We start from the raw sequence: 19,821 nt of genomic DNA on the forward strand, positions 1-19,821 counted from the left end.
GCAAACTTTATAAGGTATTTTGCCCTGTGCTGCAAGCCAGAGATGGCAGGCAAGAAGGTTCTAATGTAATCTACTGGGTTTTGCAACTTTGAAATGAAATTCAGGTAAAATTTTGTTATGTCCCTGAGGTGCCTCCTGAAATTTAAAGGAAGATAATTTTCTAATTCTTTGTTTAGTGGAATGGACCAGATGCTACTCAAAGTTCCTCAGGCTCCAAAATTCTGTAATATAGTGTCACCAAAAGTCAAGTGCATCTTTAAGATACAACCCTGAACCCAATACTGACCATTCTCACACCGAGAATAATCAGTAAATTTATTGAGAGTCTAGAAGAACCCTACTTTCAAAGCAAACAGAAAACAGAGGTGAATATTCTGTCAATTCAATTGTCATTATATAGTCCCTAAATATTACCAAAGGCCAGGCTTTCACAAAATAGGGTAGTAAAAATCTACCCTTACTCCAAACCTTTTTCCTCTGATCCTTCTCTCCTCAACCAGTTCCACCTTAATCTAGGAATTCGGCAACTTTGAATTTTCTCTTCCATTTCCTATGAAAACTTATTGGAAAGTGGTAAATATGAGTCATTTACAGCTTAGTGTGTTTCTCCCAAGGATATTTGTACTAAATTTTTGTATGTAATTGCTTAATAAAAGGTTTTTTTCCCTGTTGAAGGAATTTCATATATCAATGAGTAGGTGGAGAAGGTATATGTAGAGGTAAGACAAAAGGACTTTCTTCAGTTCCCTAAATTCATACCAGATATGGGGAGCCTTTGTCCAAGAGTCTTTCAAATTCAGGAACAATATGTCTTTAATATGGTCAGTCCCCAAAATTCACTAATAAGGACTTTTTCTTCCCCCACCCCCCACTTGGAGCTACATTTAAACATAGTTTCAACTTTTTAACAACTTACAGAAAGACCACCCCAATTACGACAAGCCTTAAAAGAAATGTAATATCAAAGAATCATTTCAAGAAATAGAAAGAAGATTGCTTGGGTTTTTTCTGCTTTTTGTAGTGAGGCTGAAAGAATTTAGGGAGGTGTCTCAATTTAAATGAATTAGAAATTGAATTAGTAATTGATATATTTATAAATAAATGACTCTTCTAAATCAGTGCTTTCCAACAGAACTTCTACGATGATGGAAATGCTCTATAATCGCACTGTCCAATAGGTAGCCACTAGCTCCATTTGGTTATTGAGTGCTTGAAATATGGCACTTGAGATTAAGAAACTGAATTTTTAATTTTTATTAATTTAAATTTAAATAGCCTCATGTGGCTAATGGATATCATTTTAGGCAGAACAGCTCTAGATGATTCTTTATGGAAGCTGGTTGGGTGCCAGATACCCCATTCTGAACCTGACAAGGGAACTTCATCCAAGTAAGGTGAATATGTCTTTAGAATTTCAGGTCTACTGTAATTATATTAGTTGCCCAGGCAAAGACGGTTGTTATTGAAAAACCAGAAAATCTACAGAACTGCCATGGAAACCCTACTGGAGAAACATAGGACAAGCTAGCATATTGCAATTTAACTGAGCCTGTCCCTCAGAGTGATCCAAATAATGCCAACTCAATGCTTTTTTTTTCCTTAAATTTGTGTCTACTGGAAGGTTTTCATGTTTCTATGTTAAGCCTTGTTACAGGATACCTTGAAAAGATCTCCTATGACCAAAGATTCCTTCAAATCACAATTTTTTTAACTAATGGAATTAGGAGACTATGACTATTGTCTGTTGTTCATAAGCAAGACCTTTGAGGCCCTTAGAAGAAGTAGCTTGAATATCTGTTATAAGGAAGGAGACTTATACAGTGTCTAAAGGCCCTTTGTTGAAATTTTGTCTATTGATAATTATGTTTTTATCTAAAGGTTCTTTGTCAAAAATTCCTCTTTGAGAATATGCTTGCTCCATCCTCTGATATGAGTTTCTATTTAAAAAAGAAAAGATAAAGGAAAAGCTTGCACATCAGTGTTTCAAATAATTTAAGATTATGATAAGATGTTACCACTGGTCTTTAATTTCTATCCTGATTAAAACATTAAGGGATTCCAACCATTGCCCCTACCCCTTTTGGAACGGTTAAGCTTGCCAGGGTCTCAGTTACCTGTGACTTGTAGCCCAAAGCCCAGTGAGCTCCACAAGCTTCAGAGATCACTGTTTGCAAGAGCAGATACGCATGGAGATCCCAGCTAGCCTCTCCATACCTACCCTCATTGCCACATGCAGAGAATAGAATTCATTAGAAGTTATAAAATTTTATTTATTTCTAGGGTTTTAAAAATAACTTTTTCCTTAGCTATGAAAAATTAAGGGGCCTGTAAAGGAGGCCTGAGGCTTAGCCACCCTGGGTAAGGACCCTAGGAGGCTGGAGTTGAAGAATCTTAGATGAAACCAAGTCCTTGGCAAGGCTGCTGGGCTTCCTATGTTGTGAAGAAAGTTGCTGGGAAACTGAGGACTTTAGTGAATGGAGAATACTTGTTTCAGACAATAATAGCTGCTGGTATGAATAAAAACATGACAGGAATCACTTCCTAGTCAGAAGCCCAGAGAGAAGAATACACATTTGGATCCTGTCTCAGTTTAAGATTGAAACAGAGTAGAGAAGCCTCCCTAACTGCCTTCAGTAATTGACTTGCTTTCTTTTCTTTCTCCACCCGAATCTAAATAAGATTTGGGGCTTTACTTTCCATAGACTTTACTTTCCTTAGACCAAAAATTACACTTGGAGCCCATGTTAAATAATCCCCCTACTTTAAAACAGAAAACAGAGACAGAGACTTGTCAAGGGTCAACTAGTTATTACTAGAACTCTTGGCCCAGAACTTACTTCGTATGCCACAAAGTTCCTGTTCCTGTTTCTACAGCAGTAACCAAGCCCCTATCCGTTCCCTATTTCCTTCTCCTTTCCAACGAAATGATAGAAGTTGGAGACTCTAAATTGTGCTGAGAATATAGAGCCCTCCAGATCTTGGAACAGCCTGTCTTACCCTTCGTTATGATTCAGTTCAACAAATATTTACTGAGTGATTGCAAGGCCCAAACCCTAGTACTAGGTGTTGTTCCAGCAGATAAGAGCCTCAAATGAAAGAGTGACTTTATCTCCACCCAAAACAGGAAGGCCTGGGGGACTTGTTTCAAAGCATATTTCTGACTCAGTACAATTAACACATATTTACTCATCTTCCTTTTCTTACTAGCTGATTACAGGTTTCCTCTTTCCCCTTACAGTTTCCTAGCATCCTTGACTGTTATCCGTGTTTAAGGTTGAGCACAAGGTTCTAGGAAGGGAGTGAGAAAGCCGAGGGTGTGACCCCACAAGCCAAATCATGTACAGTTTCTGTAAATGGGGATAAGGAAAAGAATAATTCTTGAAGTTCTGGTCTGACTTTGGGCCTGGCTTGGGAGTGTGGGGATTATGGCGAGAAGGAAAAGAGAGTATAACTAAAAACGGTGCAGGATTGTTAAGATAACGTCTAGTTCCTGCTTACAGAAATAATCTGATCCCTCTCACTCCTATGGAACACACACACATGCGCGTGCAGGCACACATTTGATCTTCTCAACCCATGCTCTCTCTTCAGATTGTGCGCTCCTTCTCCCAACCTTTCTTCTGGACTCTCTCCAGCCCCACTGTCTCTACCCTAATGCAAGTCACCCTCATTTCTTTGCCCAAACTCTAGGAAGGCCTATAACCTGCTGACTGGCCTTTCCACACCTATATTTGTCTCACTTTGATCCTCTCTCCATTCCACCCTCAAATGACCCTTCAAAAATATGTTGCTTCCCACCCACACACCTATGGTCAACTAATCTATGACAAAGGAGACAAGGATATACAATGGAGAAAAGACAGTCTCTTCAATAAGTGGTCTGGGAAAACTGGACAGCTACATGTAAAAGAATGAAATTAGAACACTACCTAACATGATACACAAAAATAAACTCAAAATGGATTAGAGACCTAAATGTAAGACTGGACACTATAAAACTCTTAGAGGAAAACATAGGAAGAACACCCTCTGACGTAAATCACAGAAAGCTCTTTTTTGATACACCTCCTAGAGTAATGGAATTAAAAATAAACAAATGGGACCTAATGAAACTTAAAAGTTTTTGCAAAGCAAAGGAAAGTACAAACAAGATGAAAAGACAACCCTCAGAATAGGAGAAAATATTTGCAAACGAATCAATGGACAAAGGATTAATCTCTAAAATATATAAATAGCTTATGCAGCTCAATTAAAAAAACAAACAACCCAATCAAAAAATGGGCAGAGGGCTTCCCTGGTGGCGCACTGGTTGAGAGTCCGCCTGCCGATGCAGGGGACACGGGTTCATGCCCCGGTCTGGGAAGATCCCACATGCTGCAGAGCAGCTGGGCCCGTGAGCCATGGCCGCTGAGCCTGCGCATCCGGAGCCTGAGCTCCGCAACGGAAGAGGCCACAACAGTGAGAGGCCCGTGTACCGCAAAAAAAATGGGCAGAAGGCCTAAACAGACATTTCTCCAAAGAAGACATACAAATGGCCAAGAGGTACATGAAAAACTGCTTAATATCACTAATCATTAGAGAAATGCAAATCAAAACTACAATGAGTTATCACCTCACACCAGTTAGAATGGACATCATCAGAAAATCTACAAACAACAAATGCTGGAGAGGGTGTGGAGAAAAGGGAACCCTCCTGCACTGTTGGTGGGAATGTAAATTGATACAGCCACTATGGAGAACAATATGGAGGTTCCTTAGAAAACTAAAAATAGAATTACCATACGACCCAGCAATCCCACTACTGGGCATATACCCAGAGAAAACCATAATTCAAAAAGACACATGCACCCCAATGTTCATTGCGGCACTATTTACAATAGCCAGGTCATGGAAGCAACCTAAATGCCCATCGACAGATGAATGGATAAAGAAGATGTGGTACATATATACAATGCAATATTACTCAGCCATAAAAAGGAATGAAATTGGGTTATTTGCAGCGATGTGGATGGACCTATAGACTGTCATACAGAGTGATGTAAGTCAGAAAGAGAAAAACATACTGTATGCTAACACATATATATGGAATCTAAAAACAAATGGTTCTGATGAACCTAAGGGCAGGGCAGGAATAAAGACACAGACGTAGAGAATGGACTTGAGGACATGGGGAGTGGGAAGGGTAAGCTGGGACGAAGTGAGAGAATAGCATTGACATATCTACACTACCAAATGTAAAATAGATAACTAGTGGGAAGCAGCTACATAGCACAGGGGGATCAGCTCGGTGCTTTGTGACCATCTAGAGGGGTGGGATAGGGAGGGTGGGAGGGAGATGCAAGAGGGAGGGGATATGGGGATATATGTATACATATAGCCGATTCACTTTGTTACACAGCAGAAACTAACACAACATTGTAAAGCAATTATACTCCAATAAAGGTGTTAAAACAACAACAACAACAAAAAATATGTTGCTTCCCTGTGTGCAAGGGTACAGACTCAAATCACCAATGAGGCCTACAAGGCCGTGCACAAAGAGGCTTTCACTCATCCATCCCTAGCCTTCTCACTCTTTGTGGGGCACCCACACTGGTGCTACCACCAGCCTTGTTTCCTCTGCCTTCAACCCTAACCCCAGCCCCTGCACCCCTACTTTTCCTTCAGAACTCAGCTCAAATATCACTTCTTTATGGCCAACTTACCTAATACGCCAGACTAAGCCAGGGCCCCCATCAGAAGTTCCCCTAGCATCTCACACTTCTCTTTCACAATGCTTATTTTAGTTGCAATTGTATAATTAGTTGTTGTTTAAAGACTCTCTCCCAAGTCAGAATATAAACTTAGTGAAGTCAGAGACCGTGGCTGTCTTGTTCACTGTTTTATCCCCAGCATCTATCACCGTGTCCAGCACAAGTGGAGGGGGCCAGGGGCTGGGGGGGTGTTAAATATTTGTTATGTGGCAACACTTGCGTTCTAGAGATGCACACAGCCCCTTCCCCTGACACACTGGTTCTGCAGTGTAGAGAAACTATCCTGTTCTTATTGTATCCTCTGTTCTATTATTCTTTTAACTTTGATTTGGCTTGATTATTTTTGTCCTCTGTGCTTTTACGTTTTATTTCCAAAAGGTGAAAAGGAACTCTCAGGTAGAATTGCAGCTAGCAGTTGCAGCCACACCAATGTTTTCAGAACACATGCTATCCTTTCCCGTTTCCTTTATATACTGAAACCACCAACAGTTTTGGGTGACAAGTCTACTGATTCTCAGTCAGTTGAAGTAAGATCCCTTAAGGGCCCAATCACATGCCACTTTCCCTCTGACAGCCTGCCTGTTCTTGTCAGAGTTTCTCTCCTCTTGCCAAAGCATTTTGCTTTTACCCATTTGGCAGTTATGTTCTGGCTTTTTATCATAGTTGTTTGATACCCATCTACCTAACCTACTGAACTCCCTGAGGACAGGGACTGAACTGATATATTATCTGAATCATCTTTATATCTCAGCATCTAACACAGTGTTAAGCATTCATTAAACTAAATTGATTTTTTCCATAGGTATAGTACAAGAGTGACTAGGGAAAAGTCCTTTAGTCTTATCAGTTCCATTTATCAATTTCATCATGTATTGTCTCCTACTTCCATGAAGAAGTACAGATAATAGAAACATCCTGTTCTCTTTTTCATTCCTATGAAAGTTTTCCAAAATTCCTGAAGAAGAAGAAAGGAGAAGCTTATAAAAATATATAAGAACCAAGTAATGCCAATAAATACACATAAGGATATAGTGCATGTTTAAAGTTGCACAACTCTTTCTCAATCAGATGATAAGAATTTTAAAACGCCAGGGACATGAAACTGATATCAAAAAAAAAAAAAAATAGTGTGCTGATAAATCGAACATGCTGTATTGTTGATTCTGTTGGGGGAGGAAAAAATTTCCCTCTACCATTTCTAGGTTCTTCTGGCTGGTCTAAGAAGTAAATTGAAATGAGACAGATTAACAGGGGAAAATCAAATGTAATTACATATGTACGGGGGCCCCGTGAGAAAAATGAGACCCCAGGGCAAGATAGACAATTGAGGCTTATATGCCATCTGAGAGAAAGAGGAGAGGGTGGGTAGGGGGTTGGGACTTCAAAGGGGAGGAAGACAATTCACAGGGAGATAGAACAACAAACGTTTGGTAAACAGTTGTTTGTTATACCATGTAGAGACAATGAGACACAGAGACTTTGATTTCTAAGCCCTGCCAAGGATTTTTCCCTACCACACCTAGCCCATATTCTTTGTAAACATCTCTGGTGATAGTACTTTTCCTGGACCAAGGCTTTATCTAAATTCTTTTAGGCAGTTAAGGGAGAGGTAAAAAGAAAGACATCCTGAGTCTTCTGTTTCTTAAAAATAATCAGCCCCAAATAATCCTCAAGTTAAAGAGACATATTTTGGGGTGGCAGTGTTTGTTCCCCTACAGTCCTGCCTTTGAAACTTCCCCGAGAAGTTCCATAGTCTAGAAGTTGAGTTGGTAGACTGTTCCATCGCACTGAACCAGTGTCTTAGTCTTAACAGTAAGGCAGTTCAGTTAAACTCATTTCAGAAGGCAGTGATGCAGGTGGGCTTCTCAAAGTTAAGCCTATGGTGTAAATAATCAGGTGTTTAATAAGAGGCATTTCTATGGAGACAAAATAAAAACAATGGTTAATGATTGGAGCAGACCATAATCCCAGTTTCTGAGTTCTAAAGGCAACCAGTCCAGAAGATTTTTAGATGTCCAGCTCAAAGTAATTTTAGAAGGAATGAGGGCAGGCAATGACAATCTGGTAGATTTTTCTAGTTTTCAGTTTGAATGTCTCTGGTGATCTTTTTGAGTGGCCCATACAGTAACAGGCATGAAGATTGTCTATACTTGAGCTATTGTGATTTCTCTGAAGTTTATATCAAGTTGTCCAATTTTAGCTTGCATGACTTCAGAAAAAGGGCAAATTTAGTCCTTTATGATTCCAAGTCAGAGTGTGAGAGAAAATTTAAGAAATATTAGTTCTGAGAGTTGTAGCTAGATAGTGGAGGAAGCTAGAAGATTTCAGGATCCAGTCCAGTTTAGAGGTAGGAGAAAAGAAAAAGTCTTAAAAGACAATAAACAGCACTAGATTAGATAACTTCATCCACCAGAGGGCAGACAGCAGAAGCAAGAAGAACTACAGAGGGTGTGGCGGGCCAGCGCCGCTGGAGGGGGGCTCCTCTCCAAGCTCCCGCCCCTACCTCGCCTGTTCCCGCAGCTGCGGGCCCGCGGGAAGGACGTGCGTACCTGTCGGCCCTTCAGTGGGGCAGGCGGGGGGGCAGGTTGGGCGACTCTGGGGAGGCCCCTGAGCCGCGGATGCCCGAGTCCACGCGGACCCGGGGTCTCGCTACCCGCGAGCGACTCGGAATCCACGAGTGTCTTTCACTTTCAGTCTCCAGGAAATGGAACTGCGTCGACCATGTATCTCCAGCCGGTGTCGTAAAGCAGGATAATCATACAGTTAACCCCCAGTTTAAGTTTAGGTTCGAGTCCGTGGTGGTCGCAATTGAACGCACCGATTTAGAGGGAGTGAGGGAAGAACAAAACACGAAAAAATGCCCTGCAGACGGCAGCGGGTTGCAGCCTCAGTCCACGCGGGCCGCAGCCTCAGTCCACGCGGGCCCGGGCAGTTTAGGAAGCGGTACTTTCTCTGCGGCCCCGGGCTGTCACCTCCGCCTCGCTCACTCTTACCACGCTGCAAATTCCCTGAGTGGTTACAGCTGAGTGCATAGCCATCCCGCACCTTTGGCATGAATTCCCAGCGAAATCTCACTTCCCAGGAGAGCCAGGCAAAAGGAATTAGACAAAGGCTTCCCGCAACCGTTTGTTTTGAACTTGTAAAACGGCCTTAAGAAGCATTTGGAGCTACTAGAGAGATAATGCATTTTCTGGCTAGAACCTCACTCAGGATTCTTTTGCCTCACAGCTTTGAGCGAGCAGAGAGCTGGGCGCGGGCGAGATGGCCCTGGTGCCCTATGAAGAGACCGCGGAAAAGGGGCTGCAGAGATTTCACAAGCCTCTTGCCACCTTCTCCTTGGCAAACCACACGATACAGATCCGGCAGGACTGGAAGCAACTGGGAGTCGCAGCGGTGGTTTGGGACGCGGCTATCATTCTGGCCACATATCTGGAGATGGGAGCTGTGGAGCTCAGGGGCTGCTCTGCCGTGGAGCTGGGTGCTGGCACGGGGCTGGTGGGCATGGTGGCTGCCCTGCTGGGTGCTCATGTGACTATCACGGATCGAAAAGTAGCATTAGAGTTTCTTAAATCAAATGTTCAAGCCAACTTACCTCCCCATATCCAGCCCAGAGCTGTTGTTAAGGAGCTGACTTGGGGACAGAATTTGGGGAGTTTTTCACCTGGAGAATTTGACCTGATACTTGGAGCTGATATCATATATTTAGAAGAAACATTCACAGATCTTCTTCAAACATTGGAACATCTCTGTAGCAACCACTCTGTGATTCTTTTAGCTTGCCGAATTCGCTATGAACGGGATCACAACTTCTTAGCGATGCTTGAGAGGCAATTTACTGTGAGGAAGGTTCACTATGATCCTGAAAAAGATGTACATATTTACAAAGCACAGAGGAGAAGCCTGAGGGAGGACTTATAGTTGGCTGTAATTTATAAGAATGTTGTCACTGAGTGTGTCAATTAAGGTCTTAGACTGGGAATATAACCGTATGTAATGAAATGGCTTACTGTACAAAGAGTCTAACCAAAGGTTCTCAAAAGGCAAAGCAAATGTGCGGTTTTAAAACAAAGCACTTTGTCCCATTGCTGTGACTTTTTAGTTACGTTTTACTCACTCTGAAATTCAATTAACACTAAAGGAAAGTGTGCGATTTTGGTTTATGTTGTTTCTGTATCCCATACTGCTCCCTCTCAATAAACAATTTTCACTGAAAAAAAAAAAAAAAAAAAAAAAGAAGAACTACAAACCTGCAGCCTGTGGAACAAAAACAACATTCACAGAAAGACAGACAAGATGAAAAGGCAGAGGGCTATGTACCAGATGAAGGAACAAGATAAAACCGCAGAAAAACAAATAAATGAAGTGGAGACAGGCAACCTTCCAGAAAAAGAATTCAGAATAATGATAGTGAAGATGATCAAGGACCTCAGAAAAACAATGGAGGCAAAGATCGAGAAGATGCAAGAAATGTTTAACAAAGACCTAGAAGAATTAAAGAACAAACAAACAGAGATGAACAATACAATAACTGAAATGAAAACTACATTAGAAGGAATCAATAGCAGAATAACTGAGGCAGAAGAACGGATAAGTGACCTGGAAGACAGAATGGTGGAATTCACTGCTATGGAACAGAATAAAGAAAAGAGAATGAAAAGAAATGAAGACAGCCTAAGAGACCTCTGGGACAACATTAAATGCAACAACGTTTGCATTATAGGGGTCCCAGAAGGAGAAGAGCGCAAGAAAGGGCGAGAGAAAATATTTGAAGATATTATAGTCAAAAACTTCCCTAACATGGGAAAGGGAATAGCCACCCAAGTCCAGGAAGTGCAGCGAGTCCCATACAGGATAAACCTAAGGAGAAACACACCGAGACACATAATAATCAAATTGACAAAAATTAAATACAAAGAAAAATTATTGAAAGCAGCAATGGAAAAATGACAAATAACATACAAGGGAACTCCCATAAGGTTAACAGCTGATTTCTCAGGATAAACTCTACAAGCCAGAAGGGAGTCGCATGATATACTTAAAGTGATGAAAGGGAAGAACCTACAACCAAGATTACTCTGCCAGGCAAGGATAACATTCAGGTTCGATGGAGAAAGCAAAAGCTTTACAGACAAGCAAAAGCTAAGAGAATTCAGCACCACCAAACCAGCTCTACAACAAATGCTAAAGGAACTTCTCTAAGTGGGAAACACAAGAGAAGAAAAGGACCTACAGAAACTAACTCAAAACAATTTAAAAAATGGTCATAGGAACATACATATCGATAATTACCTTAAACATGAATGGATTAAATGCTCCAACCAAAAGACACAGGCTTGCTGAATGGATACAAAAACAAGACCCATATATATGCTGTCTACAAGAGACCCACTTCAGCTAGGGACACATACAGACTGAAAGTGAGGGAATGGAAAAGGATATTCCATGCAAATGGAAATCAAAAGAAAGCTGAAGTAGCAATACTCATATCAGATAAAATAGACTTTAAAATAAAGAATGTTACAAGAGACAAGGAGGGACACTACATAATGATCAAGGGATAAATCCAAGAAGAAGATATAACAATTATAAATATATATGCACCCAACATAGGAGCACATCAATACATAAGGCAACTGCTAACAGCTAGGAAAGAGGAAATCGACAGTAACACAATAACAGTGAAGGACTTTGACACCTCACTTACACCAATGGACAAATCATCCAAAATGAAAATAAATAAGGAAACACAAGCTTTAAATGACACATTAAACAACATAGATTTAATTGATATTTATAGGATATTCCATCCAAAAACAGCAGATTACACTTTCTTCTCAAGTGCACACGGAACATTCTCCAGGATAGATCACATCTTGGGTCACAAATCAAGCCTCAGTAAATTTAAGAATATTGAAATAATATCAAGCATCTTTTCTGACCACAATACTATGAGATTAGAAATGAACTACAGGGGAAAAAACGTTAAAAACACAAACACCTGAAGGCTAAACAATACGTTACTAAATAACCAAGAGATCACTGAAGAAATCAAAAAGGAAATCAAAGAATACCTATAGACAAATGACAATAAAAACACGATGATCCAAAACCTGTAGGATGCAGCAAAAGCAGTTCTAAGAGGGAAGTTTATAGCCATACAAGCCTACCTCAAGAAACAAGAAAAATCTCAAATAAACAATCTAACCTTACACCTAAAGGAACGAGAGAAATAGAACAAACTAAACCCAAAGTTAGCAGAAGGAAAGACATCATAAAGATCAGAGCAGAAATAAATGAAATAGAAACAAAGAAAACAATAGCAAAGATCAATAAAACTAAAAGCTGTTTCTTTGAGAAGATAAACAAAACTGCGAAACCATTAGCCAGACTCATCAAGAAAAAGGGAGAGGACTCAAATCAATAAAATTAGAAATGAAAAAGGAGAAGTTACCACAGACACTGCAGAAGTTACCACAGACACTGCAGAAATTCAAAGCATCCTAAGAGACTACTACAAGCAACTCTATGCCAACAAAATGAACAACAATGTGATACACCATATTAACAAATTGAAGAAGAGAAACAATATGATCATCTCAATAGATGCAGAAAGAGCTTTTAACAAAATTCAACACCGATTTATGATAAAAACTCTCCAGAAAGTGGGCATAGAGAGAACCTACCTCAACATAATAGAGGCCATATACGACAAACCCACAGCAAACATCATTCTCAATGGTGAAAAACTGAAAGCATTTCCTCTAAGATCAGGAACAAGACAAGGATGTCCACTCTCACCACTATTATTCAACATAGTTTTGGAAGTCCTAGCCACAGCAATCAGAGAAGAAAGAGAAATAAAAGGAATACAAATTGGAAAAGAAGTAGTAAAACTGTCACTGTTTGCATATGACATGATACTATACATAGAGAATCCTAAAAATACCACCAGAAAACTACTAGAGCTAATCAATGAATCTGGTAAAGTTGCAGGATACAAAATTAATGCACAGAAATCTGTTGCATTCCTATACAGTAATAATGAAAAATCTGAAAGAGAAATTAAGGAAACACTCCCATTTACCATTGCAACAAAAAGAATAAAATACCTAGAAATAAACCTACCTAGGGAGACAAAAGACCTGTATGCAGAAAACTATAAGACACTGATGAAAGAAATTAAAGATGATACCAACAGATGGAGAGATATACCGTGTTCTTGGATTGGAAGAATCAATATTGTGAAAATGACTGTACTACCCAAAGCAATCTACATATTCAATGCAATCCCTATCAATTTACCAATGGCATTTTTTACGGAACTAGAACAAAAATTCTTAAAATTTGTATGGAGACACAAAAGACCCCGAATAGCTAAAGCAGTCTTGAGGGAAAAAAACAGAGCTGGAGGAATCAGACTCCCTGACTTCAGACTATACTACAAAGCTACAGTAATTGAGACAGTATGGTACTGGCACAAAAACAGAAACATAGATCAATGGAACAAGATACAAAGCCCAGAGATAAACCCATGCACCTATGGTCAACAATCTATGATAAAGCAGGTAAGGATTTACAAAGGCGAAAAGACATTATCTTCAATAAGTGGGAAAACTGCACAGCTACATGTAAAAGAATGAAATTAGAACACTCCCTAACACCATACACAAAAATAAACTCAAAATGGATTCAATACCTAAGTGTAAGACTGGACACTATAAAACTCTTAGAGGAAAACATAGGAAGAACACTCTTTGACATAAATCACAGCAAGATCTTTTTCATCCACCTCCTAATGAATAATGGAAGAGTAATGGAAATAAAAACAAAAATAAACAAATGGGACCTAATGAAACGTAAAAGCTTTTGCACAGCAACGGAAACCAAAAAGAAAACGAAAAGACAGTCCTCAGAATGGGAGAAAATATTTGCACACGACTCAACGGACAAAGGATTAATCTCCAAAATAGATAAATAGCTCATGCAGCTCAATGTTAAAGAAACAAACAACAGAATACAAAAATGGGCGGAAGACCTAAATAGACATTTCTCCAAGGAAGACATACAGATGGCCAAGAAGCACATGAAAAGCTGCTCAACATCTCTAATTATTAGAGAAATGCAAATCAAAACTACAATGAGGTATCACCTCACACCAGTTAGAATGGGCATCATCAGAAAATCTACAAACAACAAATGCTGGAGAGGATGTGGAGAAAAGGGAACCCTCTTGCACTGTTGGTGGGAATGTAAATTGATAGAGCCACTGTGGAGAACAGTATGGAGGTTCCTCAAGAAACTAGAAATAGAATTACCATATGATCCAGCAGTCCCACTACTGGGCATATACCCAGAGAAAACCATAATTCAAAAAGACACATGCACCCCAATGTTCATTGCGGCACTATTTACAATAGCCAGGTCATGGAAGCAGCCTAAATGCCCATCGACAGATGAATGGATAAAGAAGATGTGGAACATATATACAATGGAATATTACTCAGCCATAAAAAGTAATGAAATTGAGTCATTTGTTGAGACGTAGATGGATCTAGAGACTGTCATACAGAGTGAAGTAAGTCAGAAAGAGAAAAACAAATATCGTATATTAACGCATGTATGTGGAACCTAGAAAAATGGTACAGATGTACCGGTTTGCAGGGCAGAAGTTGAGGGACAGGTGTAGAGAACAAACTTATGGACACCAAGGGGGGAAAGCCGCGGGGGGGGGGTGGGTATGGTGGTGTGCTGAATTGGGCGATTGGGATTGACATGTATACACTGATGTGTATAAAATTGATGACTAATAAGAATCTGCTGTATAAAAAAATTAATTAAATTAAAAAAAAAAGAAACAGCACTAGAATCTAATATCCACAAAGGTGTATTATTGAAACATAGTTTTTCTCTTTAAGATTACCCCCATTTTTACAAAGAAAGTCAAATGAAGACTAATTTGTTTGCAAAGTAAATCTAGATTCAATAAACTTGGCCTGATAATCACATAAGTGTAGCAAGAATAGCAATTGCTCTTATAGGCTCTTTTCAATCTGCTTTGTTGGAACTTTTTGTAAGGAATCTCAGACTGAATATCTAAAGTCCTCTTAAACCAAGAACATATCCTCAGATTTGCCTGCAATACCTACAGATTTGGGTGAAATTCTTTCTTCTTGAAGTCCCCCAAATATCCTGAGGTTCCTGTACCTGCCAGGAAGTGACCTTCATTACCTCATTAAGGCTGTTGAGAACCCTGTAAGCAACATAGCAGGTAGTTTTCTTAAGGCACTTTATTGACTCCATAAAGTCAATTCTCATTTCCTTAAAGCCATCTGATCAAATCTGAGTCTATGCATGACTCTCTCAAATATGCATTACAGTCAAAGCCTTGGTAATATAACCAGTTTCCAATTGTATTCTGTTACAAGGAGAAGAGATTCCTATTGAACTTGTGCAAATAGCTAAGTTGCCATGAAAATAAGAATACTTACTGAGAGTTTCTGAATTCTGGAGGAATCAGGCTGGGAGAAAAAGTAAAAGTTTCATCTTTATTCACAAAGGCATATCTTACCAAATTGTTGATAGCTTAAGAGAAAAGAGACAAAGATTTCCTTAAATCTGAAAAGTCAAACATTTTTTTAAAAATTAGTAATCTTTTGAACAAAAAGGTCATAAAGAATTATAATCATCTTCATCAGTTCATTCATTCCCATGTGATTAATTATTGTGGCTCTTCATCTATGTTAGAAGTTTATAAAGCCATAAGTTTCTCCATTAGGGTTCTGTAAATTCTTGTATTCTAGAGTACTTGTTAGATTCCTTTCCATAATTTTTTCTGAAGATGAAACACATTTGCAGGCAGATTTTGTAAAAACATCTGAGTAAGACAATAACTGTCTATAAATAATAAAAGACTTAAAATTCCCCTTATTAGAGTTCATTTGATAAGGAAGTATAGTTATTTTTGTGATGTACGACATTTTAAGATGACAACTGACATTATGATGACATTATACAAAACATATCAGATTTTTAGGTATTTCACATAATTTCTGGAACATTTATAATATATGCCTATTCACACACAACATAAAGAAGGCCTAGTATTACTTCTTATTTGACGATGCTCCTCATGTAATTTAATATATCAAATAAGCCAAATTAGTTTAATATCTCTCTTTTATAAAGAGAGAGAGCAAATCCAGCAAATCCCAGGGACCCTCTGGGAAATTTTAAAGTTAGTTCAAGGTAAAAAGAGAGAGAGAGCTCATCTAGTATTTGGTTGAAGTTTGTCAAAAATATTAAAAGGCTTTAAAACATTTGATCAAATAGGAAAACAGATCACTATGAAACAATACTTAGATATCCATTTAACCGTGGCGACAATTAAAGACATTGTAAGTAAATACAAAGAGTTAAATAATTGTAAATAAAATTCAACTCTTGTAATATTAATATTAGGAAGATTCAATTTTAAGCAAACAAAGACCTGATGGACACAGTGTGAAGCACAGTTGGTAAGACCTAAAATCTTTGCTTTCTAGGCAAAAAATTTTCATAACATCTTATCAGGAGCAGACCAATAGTTCAAAAATTTTTTGTTTTTTTGGCAGAAAAAAACTAGGTTTTAGTTTTACATAAATACACTATTGATGTTAAAGCTTATTTCTAAAATCCTTATAATAAATCAATTCAATCTTGTCCAGCTTGATCATACACAAAATTTCTTTTCCAAGATTTCTTTTTTCATAAACCTTTTACAACTTTCTATGTCCAGAGTTTGTCCTTTATTTTCCTCTTTCTCATTCTGGAATACCAGCTATATTTTAGGACAAAATCACTTTGTTTTCCCTCAGTAAAAATGCATCTCCATACCTCATAATTTTCATACCCAAAAATTCATTTTATTTTCCTTGCATACATAATTGTTTCCCTTATTATTTTTAGTAATATTAATTACATATATTAATTCGAATTCTTAACCCTTAGAAACCTTAATTTTTAATGAAAGTAAGCAATTATGAACTGTCTTTTACATTAGCATTTTTGTGAATTGGCAGACTAATATTTTTTAATAATTTCCATAATATGTTTCTTGTACCATTTTTCGAAGCACAGGACATGTGTACTAACAAACACAAATTTATCTTTTAATTTCTTTGTAATAGGAAGCCAAAAGTAGATAAACCTATGTTCAATAATTAATGTACCATACTTTGTCTTATTTGGAAATGATCTAGCTATTTAATAAATTTACATCATATAATTTAACTTAGCAAAACTGTAAAGTTTCAAGTTACCAAAAGATTTTGGAAGCTGGTTTTATTTTTTTTAATTAATTCATTTATTTATTTATTTTTGGCTGGGTTGGGTTTTCATTGCTGCATGTAGGCTTTCTCTAGTTGTGGTGAGTGGGGGCTACTCTTCGTTGCAGTGCATGGGCTTCTCATTGCTGGGGCTTCTCTTGTTGCAGAGCATGGGCTCTAGGTGCACAGGCTTCAGTAGTTGTGATGTGCAGGCTTCAGTAGTTGTGACTCTCAGGCTCTAGAGTGCAGGCTCAGTAGTTGTGGTACACAGGCTTAGTTGCTCTGCAGCATGTGGGATCTTCTCGGAACAAGGCTTGAATCTATGTCCCCTTCGTTGGCAGGCAGATTCTTAACAACTGTGCCACCAGGGAAGCCCTGAAAGCTATTTTTAAGTACACCTACAATAAAACAGAATTATTATACCTAAAAACTCTTATCTTATATCTATGTAATGTATTAGTTTTCAACAACTGTGATATGAAAATTTTGTTATACCACATTTTTTTTTTTGCTAGCGAATTTTGTAACAAAAGTAAATTTGATGCCAAAAACTTAACCTCTGTGCACTAGGGCCAAATCGAATCTCACAGACAGAGTTTTGGGTGAAGTAGAAAAGAATAACTTTATTTCGTTGCCAGGCAAAGAGGGACACAGGAGACTCCCGCCCTGAAACACTGTGTGTCCCAACCCAGGCGGAATTGGTGAGTTTTTATAGCAATGGTTCAAGGGTGGGTTTGCTGATAAGATTGGGGTGTGTGCAGGGCCTGCACTCCTTTAATCTCATCTCAGGTAGTCTCCTAATCTTGATGAGCTTCTCTGGTTCCTTTAATCTTGCCTCAGGTGGTTTCTTGTCTGCTCCTCCCTTGTCTCTCCATCCCCTCCCTTCCCCAACTGCAACCAGCTGGAATCTGCCCTTTGGAATTCAGGGAAGGTCATGGAGGCTGGAGTCTGTTCCCTACAAACAAGAAATGGTACAGAAAGGTTTCTGTGCCCAGGAGCCCCACAGGGTCCTGCTGGGTTTCAAAATGAGCTTATTTGATTAGTAAACCCAGGTAGAATAAAAGTTTTGTATTTAACGCTGATAACTCTAAGGCATGTCTATTTTTATTAAACCAACAAATTTAAATTAACTTTAATACTTAGTATTTTCCCAGATCATGGAAACTTGAAAAACATTTGGGTTAGTTTTCATCATATTTCTGAGAACTTTAGGAATACTTAATTTATAAGTATTTAATTCTAAACCAGTTAAATAGAGATGTTTTAAAATTAATTTTGGCAATACTGTTACCTGAAAACTGGGTTTGCCTCTTGGTGGGTGTCAAGTCAAAAAACACAACCAAGTCAAAGATCAGGAGAAGGAAGAATTTATTATTTGCAACAAGTAAAGAGAACACCGGGGGTCTTTCCCAAAGCAGTATCTCCCCAGACAGCAAAACTGGGGAAGTTTTAAGTGAAGGGTACATGCATATTCTTGAAGGGGCTAGAACAGAGGATGATTCAGCATAGAATTGGGGCAAAGGTTGACAGAGTCCCAGTTTTAGTTGACTGAAGTCACGAGGGCCAAAAAAGTTCAACGTCGTCATTTCATCCTCCACCGGGGTTGGGGCCTTAGTTCTTGCAGAACTCAAAGATATATATCAGATTGTTACATATATCCCTTGAGAAGGAACTAGGACTCTGTTTTATCACTGTACTATTGTTTCTTGACTGCTTTTCCTTTGTTCCTGCATTCCTTCACTTCCTTTAAGATCATTAATTACTGAGACCTATTCAAAGGCAAGCATGGTGGCCAGACGTAGATCACAAAATGGCTTAGGTCAAAATGGCTTCCTTTTTTTTTCCTTTTAATTGAAGTATAGTTGATGCTGTACAGCAAAGTGATTCAGTTATACACATATATTCATTCTTTTTTTATATTCTTTTTCATTATGGTTTATCACAGGATATTGAACCTAGATCCCTGTGCTATACAGTAGGACCTTGTTGTTTATTCATTCTATATATAATGATTTGCATCTACAAACCCCATACTCCCACTCCCTCCATCCCCCACCTCCCCTCCCCCTTGGCAACCACAAGTCTGTTCCCTATGTCTGTGAGTCTGTCTCTGTTTCGTAGATAAGTTCATTTGTGTCATATTTTAGATTCCACATGTAAGTGATATCATGTTGTATTTGTCCTTTTCTTTCTGACTTACTTCACTTAGTATGATAATCTCTAGTTCCATCCATTTTGTTGTAAATGGCATTATTTCATTCTTTTTTATGGCTGAGTAGTATTCCATTGTATATATGTACCACATCTTCATTATCCATTCATCTGTTGATGGACATTTAGGTTGTTTTCATGTCTTGGCTATTGTGAATAGTGCTGCTGTGGACATAGGGGTGCAGGTATCTTTTTAAATTATAGTTTTGTCTGGATATATGTCCAGGAGTGGGATCGCTAGATCGTATGGCAACTCTATTTTTAGTTTTTGAGGAACCTGCGTACTGTGTTCCATGTTGACTGCACCAACTTACATTCCCACTAACAGTGTAGGAGGGTTGCCTTTTCTCCACACCCTCTCTAGCATTTGTTATTTTGTAGACTTTAATGATGGACATTCTGACTGGCGTGAGGTGGTACCTCATTTCAGTTTTGATTTACATTTATCTAATAATTAGTGATGTTGAGCATCTTTTCATGTGCCTGTTTGCCATCTTATGTCTTCTTTGGAGAAATGTCTACTTAGTTCTGCCCATTTTTCAATTGGGTTGTTT

General features: G+C 38.7%; 1 protein-coding gene and 1 long non-coding RNA gene across 4 annotated transcripts in view; both read left to right on the forward strand.

The window, feature by feature from the left end:
• The window catches only part of LOC137226484 (uncharacterized), a 99,517-nt gene that overhangs the window by 30,488 nt on the left and 49,208 nt on the right, over positions 1 to 19,821 (forward strand). For both annotated transcript variants that reach the window (XR_010944377.1, XR_010944378.1), the window contains exon 2: positions 17,695 to 17,757. This is a non-coding gene — a long non-coding RNA (uncharacterized lncRNA). The remainder of the gene's footprint in view (positions 1 to 17,694; positions 17,758 to 19,821) is intronic.
• On the forward strand, positions 8,199 to 9,967 carry LOC137226480 (protein N-lysine methyltransferase METTL21A). Of its 2 annotated transcripts, none has more exons than XM_067741442.1 (2): positions 8,199 to 8,294; positions 8,982 to 9,965. In XM_067741442.1, the coding sequence occupies exon 2, from the start codon at positions 9,015 to 9,017 to the stop codon at positions 9,669 to 9,671; it is 657 nt and encodes a 218-aa protein (XP_067597543.1). In that variant the 5' UTR covers positions 8,199 to 8,294; positions 8,982 to 9,014; the 3' UTR covers positions 9,672 to 9,965. The 2 variants fall into 2 exon arrangements, with proteins under 2 accessions (XP_067597543.1, XP_067597544.1); XM_067741443.1 differs by lacking the exon at positions 8,199 to 8,294 and adding an exon at positions 8,679 to 8,696 and having other exon boundaries at positions 8,982 to 9,967.

This window comes from Pseudorca crassidens, chromosome 6 (assembly GCF_039906515.1).
Source record: "Pseudorca crassidens isolate mPseCra1 chromosome 6, mPseCra1.hap1, whole genome shotgun sequence".
Taxonomy (NCBI): domain Eukaryota; kingdom Metazoa; phylum Chordata; class Mammalia; order Artiodactyla; family Delphinidae; genus Pseudorca; species Pseudorca crassidens.

What these genes read in the sequence shown, in the direction of transcription:
- LOC137226480 (XM_067741442.1), top strand. Translation starts at nt 9,015, where the DNA reads ATGGCCCTGGTGCCCTATGAAGAGACCGCGGAAAAGGGGCTGCAGAGA.